This window comes from Nicotiana sylvestris, chromosome 5 (genome assembly GCF_000393655.2).
Source record: "Nicotiana sylvestris chromosome 5, ASM39365v2, whole genome shotgun sequence".
Classification (NCBI taxonomy): domain Eukaryota; kingdom Viridiplantae; phylum Streptophyta; class Magnoliopsida; order Solanales; family Solanaceae; genus Nicotiana; species Nicotiana sylvestris.
This window is the reverse complement of record NC_091061.1, coordinates 173,826,861-173,832,840: the sequence shown is the minus strand read 5'-3', so window position 1 is coordinate 173,832,840 and position 5,980 is coordinate 173,826,861. Positions and strand designations below refer to the sequence as shown.

At 43.2% G+C, this 5,980-nt stretch overlaps 2 protein-coding genes across 2 annotated transcripts; both read right to left on the bottom strand.

Annotated features, from left to right (window-relative positions):
* Positions 1-1,720: 1,720 nt before the first annotated feature.
* Positions 1,721-3,304, bottom strand: LOC138869673 (uncharacterized). Its single transcript, XM_070147312.1, has 2 exons — positions 2,590-3,304; positions 1,721-1,887 (listed from the first exon to the last, which is right to left on the bottom strand). The coding sequence occupies exons 1-2, from the start codon at positions 3,302-3,304 to the stop codon at positions 1,721-1,723; spliced, it is 882 nt and encodes a 293-aa protein (XP_070003413.1).
* A 102-nt stretch (positions 3,305-3,406) lies between these two features.
* On the bottom strand, positions 3,407-4,435 carry LOC138869672 (uncharacterized). Its single transcript, XM_070147311.1, has one exon. It carries the CDS (start codon positions 4,433-4,435, stop codon positions 3,407-3,409), a length of 1,029 nt encoding a protein of 342 aa, XP_070003412.1.
* Between the last annotated feature and the right edge of the window lie 1,545 nt (positions 4,436-5,980).

Below are 5,980 nucleotides of genomic sequence, written 5' to 3'. Positions count from 1 at the left end.
GTGGTGTGCTGAAAACGGGTTCTGATTGATGTTGGGTGCCTCCGGTGTCTGACCCTCGATCTTGTTGGTGTCAATAAGATCTTGCCCTGCACGTTTCAACTTCCAGCACTTCTCGGTATCATGTCCGGGAGCCCCCAAACAATACTCACAGCTTACCGAGTGGTCCATATTTTAGGGAAGGGGATTCGGCAATCTGGGCTCAACAGGACTCAACAAACCTAACGGCCTTAATTTGTGGAACAAAGCAGTATAGGTTTCTCCCAACTCAGTGAATGTTCTTTGTCTCTGCACCCTTTCATTTCTGAAAGCTTGATTCCCCCGGAAACCTGGCCCTACGGGATTCCTGTAAGCCCTTGGTGGTGGATATATATTTTGTGGAGGTGGATATGTATTCTGTGGAGGTGGATAGGTATTTTGGGGAGCCGGCGCGCGCCACTGTGGGCGAGCCGGAGGCTGGGTATATGTCTGGGCTTGATGGACGGAGAAATGTGGTTCTTATGGTGGGTAGTAGGGCTGTGGGGGTAATTTGGAGTGTGTGGGTAATTTGGGTGATGGGGTCTGGCTTGGTAGCGGGGGAAAGGACCTCTCGATCTGGACCAATTACCTGCCTCTATTGTTGCGACCTCTTCTCTTTTCTTCTTCCCGAGCGCACCTCCCGTGCCGCTTTGAATGGCCTGAGTTGTTGCTTTGATTGCCTAATAGCTTAGGATTTTGTTGGACTTAAGTCCCTTTTCAATCATACCGCCCATTTTCACCACCTCGTTGAAAGATTTTCCAACTGATGTCACCAAGTGACCAAAGTAAGTTGGCTCTAGAGTTTGCAGAAAGTAGTCCACCATTTCCCCCTCTCTCATCGGAGGATCAACTCTTGCTGCATGTTCACTCCACCGAAACCCAAATTCTCTAAATCTCTCTCCCGCTTCTTCTCAAGTTTCAGCAATGTGAGACGGTCAGGGACGATCTCAAGGTTGTACTGGAAGTGACCTGCGAATGCTTGTGCTAGATCACCCCAGGTGTACCACCTGCTCGGATCTTGTCTTGTGTACCATTCCAGTGCAGACCCACTTAGACTTTGACCAAAGTAAGCTATTAGCAGCTCATCTTTACCACCTGCTCCTCTCATCTTGCTGCAAAACCCTTGCAGATGTGCCATTGGATCACTGTACCCCTCGTATAGATCAAACTTTGGCATCTTGAACCCTGCTGGTAATTGAACATCAGGGAAAGAACATAGATCTTTGTAAGCTACACTGACTTGATTGCCTAACCCCATGTATATTCCTGAAGGACTGCTCCAGGCTTTTAAATTTTCGAAGCACTTCGTCCTGCTCCGGGCCCTTAGCCGGCTTTTCAGTCTCCACCGGGATTTCAAAGTGAGGATTATAAGTATATGGCTCGGGTGATTTGAGGGTAGGTTCAGGGGGGTAATATTGGTTATCGTGAGCCTGAAACAATGGCCCACTAGATGATCTTTGTAACATGGTTGGTAGGGGTGCCACGAAAACAGGAACATTTGGTGGGGGAAGGTTTTGATTGGGTGGTGGAGCTTGGGAATCATAGGGATTTCTTCCCTGATAGTAGTGGTGACTTGGGAAGCTTGTCGAAAGGCCAGGTGAAGGGTATTCCGGCATGTGTCCTGGTAGGAGAGTAGGAGTAACGGGTGGTTCGGGCCCCTTTTGTACCCTAGCCAGGGCTAGCTGCATTTCGCTCATCTCCAGTCTCATTTTTCCATTTTTTCCATTGCCTCTTTCAGCATCTGACTTTCCGTCCTCTCCTCTTCAACACGGTTTTCTGAGTTAGTCATGCTTTTCGATATGGGCCCTTTGGATCTTGTTTGGTAATGGTAATCTTCCAGAACGTTCCAACAAACTAACTGGTTTGAAATCTCTGGAAAACAACAAACTTGTTAGCGTTAGAGTTTAACACATATTGCAATTGCACATTGGGGAATGCAATGTTCCTAGGCAGTTTAACCATTCTAACATGTCTTTGCTCCGTATGCATCATCCCGGCTTATTTTACTTGTGCCCTTTCTAAAACTTTCCTTTATTTGCTTTATCTTTCTCTATTTTTCTTTCTTTCTTTTCCTTTCTTTCTTTTCCTTTCTTTTATTTATTTTTTCTTTTAGCGGTGGTCGAATCTTATGTGGATTGCCTACGTATTATGTCCCCGCATGAATCAGACCGTGCGTAGTTCTACCACAAATAAAGACACCAATTTTTGGAAAATTTATTTCATTACTAAAACTTCTATTACAAACTACCCATTTGGAAAAGGAAAACAAAATACAGACTCCGAAGTACTAACATAATTTGATGCCAAAAGGAAACACACGGACAGACAACAGACTTTTGAAAATAGAAAATACAGATTTGAACTAGGAGTACATTAACGCTTTGAATTTTGGTGCCCATGGGGCATCGTTCGGCCTTTCCGCGGGCTTTGGTGTAAGGCCCCTTTGCAAGCTTTTCAATTCTTCCATGATTCGGTGGACGTAACCCATGACTAAAGCAAAAAGGGTATCACGGGGTATTTCCTCACATGCTAGGCACCTCATGGTGACGTAATGCCCAATCTCCTCAATTTTACCCCTGATTCTATCCCTTTCCATGAACAGTTGCTCTATTCGTTGATTCTTTGCTCCCAGTACTTGAGCATTATCAGTGAGTTGATCTTGGAACCTCTCCATTTGTTCTTCCATTCGGGCCATTAAATCATAGCAGTGCTTCCTGTCCGTTCTGGCATCTCGGGCTTGTTTAAAGACCCGATCTTTTAGAGTGGAATTTGTTTCTCTTAATATTTCAATGCTCGCTTCATAATCCCTTCTCATTTGCCGTAAGTGCTTTGCTCGCGCTGTTGTACCTTTTGCCCATCTGGCCCGAATTCTTGCTATGCATGACTCTGATCTTGCCAAACCCTCTCGGCTTTCAATGACTTGGTTTCTTAACCCAGTTATCAGACCTTCGTCGGACCGGCTCCTTTGTTGGTTGTCGGCATCCATTCTGACCCGTTGGATTTGGGCTTTCAAGGCTTTATTTGCTTGAGTCAATCTGTTCTTTTTTCCTATGTCAGCATCGACTTGCACGCTATTTTCATATTTCGGATCCTCAATTTGCTGTTTCATCTTGCCAATTTCAACCCGATAGCCTTCTTCTCTTGCCAGCCAGCCCCATTGTTCTTGCGAGTCATTTGTGAATTGCTGGACATGGGCTCTTTTAGCAGGCCTTTGACGAATCCAGAACCTTTTCCCAAACCATGCATCATACTTCGGGTCGACCTCGCCTTTGGCTAAATCTCGCACCATAGTTTTGGGTTTAAGGAATCTGCATTCATGCCACAATTTGCGAATTGTATCTTCCGGGACTGTGGCATTCGGTCTTAGCTCGATGGTATGCTTGCTCAAATCTTAATCATGAGGGATAATCTGGAACCTTCCCAATTGACGCAATACCCGATGGGGAGCGTATGGTTGGATACTATGGACACCCATCAGAAGAACATAACATTTTTTGGCCGACATGCATATTGCTTCAGTAGCGGGCAACCACCCAAACGCCCATTCAATTTGGTCCGCCGTTAGTGATCTCTGTCGTATAAACCAATCTCCAATACCCTCGTGGAACGCAACACCCGTTACCCGCTTCTCAAACTTTTCAATGCAATTTAAACCAGTCAGCCCGAAGTTCATATACCCCACTCGATGGCAGAGATGTTCTTGTATCCACAACTGAAGTAATAGATTGCAACCTTGGAAAAAACTTCCTCCCTCCTTACACACGGTCAATGCTCGGTATATTTCTAATAAGATCAGGGGAACTATAATGCTTTCAGCCCTTTTCATTGCGACATCAACCATCCCCACGAGACCTATCTCTATTTTCTTGTCGTCTCGTGGGCAAACCATGATTCCCAAGAATGCCGTTATAAATGCCAAGGTTCGTCTTGCTTCCCATTTACCTCTGTTTCCGGTGTGAGTCAGTCCCAAATTTGGCTCGTCAAAACCCCGCGGATTACCATAACACTGATATAAGAACTGAAGAGCGCAGCATCCTTTTGATAAATCATTATTTTGCACAGTCCGGCTGATATTTAACAAGTCCAGAAATTGGTGTGGCAATACCGGCCTTGGTGACAACAGATACTGACTTCTCAGATTCCCATTCATACCCGCATAACCTGCTACTTCCTCCAGTGTGGGTGTAAGCTCAAAATCCGCAAAGCGAAATACATTTCGGGTCGAGTCCCAAAATGGTATCAAAGCCTCGATGACATCCGTCCTTGCCTTGACATTTAGTAGAGTGATGAGACCCCCCAAGACTCTGACCACTATTTCTTTGCTGTTTTTTCCCAAATTGTCCCACCACATATGGAGCTGGAGAGGGTCCTCTCTAAAGATGGTGAAGGGTTTGTTTTCACTTGTATTCATCCTGCACATTTATTAAGGCGATTTAAACAAAAGCAAAAAATGATTTGACTCAAAAAATGATTTGACTATATTTTCAGAAAGAAAGATCTGATTTTTCGAACACGACCTTTCAGCACTTCGGGGATGAAGCCTGTGAGGGTCAACCGATCAAAACTCTAAAGGATGATCAAAAGTGGCCGTTTATGCAAAGTCAGCCTTCGGGCGTCCCTTTCGGGAACATTTGGCTATTTTTGACAAAAACAGTATCACTTGATTTATAATAAAAATTTTGACATTTTCTGGGTATTTTTGCAAAAAGGGGGAAGTTGGACCCGATGAGGGTTGCCTACGTATCTCGCATCCGGTGAGAATCAAACCGACGTAGTTCGGGCAAATAAAATAGACTATTTTTTTTTTCCTAAATAAACTATTTTGAAAATAAGAGAAACTAAATATAAAGACTTTTTTTTGCTTTTTGAATAAAACAAACTATTTAAAATAAAAACTTTTTTTTTCATTTTCTAAAAAATAATTTGGCAGAATTTCGACACTATTCGGGCATTGGTATTTTCAAAACTAGTGATTAACTCTCTTAACCCTCTACACTGCTATTTCTCTTTTTTTTCATTTTTCCTAATATTTAAAAGTCGGTCAGCATGCGAGTCCGAAGCATATAAATTCACATGTAGCAAGTAAGATGCATCATGATGGTCTTTTTTATTTCAGGTACACCTGTCCTAGACAGACTCAACCCCTGTGTTGAGTCTCCAAAGTCAAATGCACATGATGCAAACAAACGTTCTTACTAGGGATCTGACATGTGGTTTTGTCATACTAGGTTTAAAACCTGAGTGTATTGTTCTAAACCTGGCTTACCTGAGCGGACAACTCGTGCCGAGGAGGAGGCAGCGTACCGGGAATACAGAAGCTTCATCGGCTTAGCAAGTATCTGAACCTTGTTCTAAAAAAATGGGATTGACTCTAAACAGAAAAGAATTCACACGAAGTGCACCCTTCTTCATGATTTAGAAAACTCATAGAGAAGATGGGTTTCGTAACAATTTATATACAATTCACAGAAGAACAAAGCGGTAAAAGCAACATTTAGCACATTAGATGAAAAAAGTGTAATAAAATCAGATAATAAATAAAGCCAATATAACAATTATTCCAAGCTCAAATTTCTAACCATGAACCAGTCGTTCTGGGTTAATGTCCCCGGCAGAGTCGCCAGAGCTGTCACACCTCCTTTTTTACCTACACTCCGGAGAAGGGATGTATAGGAGTTTTTTCCAATTTAAGTGACAATCGAAGCGGGGTTATTTATTTATTAAAAATCAGAGTCGCCACTTGGAATAGTTTATGGTGTCTCAAGTCACCGGTTGAATCCCGAATCGAGGAAAGGGTTGACTCTGTTTAACAGTCCGCGAACCAGAAATCCGAGTAAAGAATTTTGTTAACTCGGGAGAAGGTGTTAGGCATTCTCGAGTTCCGTGGTTCTAGCATGGTCGCTTAACTGTTATATTCGGCTTAATTATCTGATTTTAATACATGTTTTAGCTTATGATACATTTT

Excerpts from the sequence above, each read along its gene's own strand:
- LOC138869673 (XM_070147312.1), bottom strand. The coding sequence starts at position 3,304 with ATGGTGCGAGATTTAGCCAAAGGCGAGGTCGACCCGAAGTATGATGCA. Across the intron at positions 1,888-2,589 it reads GGAAAGGGATAGAATCAGGG|AGATTTCAAACCAGTTAGTT; the intron begins GTAAAATTGAGG and ends GTTGTTTTCCAG.
- LOC138869672 (XM_070147311.1), bottom strand. The coding sequence starts at position 4,435 with ATGTGCAGGATGAATACAAGTGAAAACAAACCCTTCACCATCTTTAGA.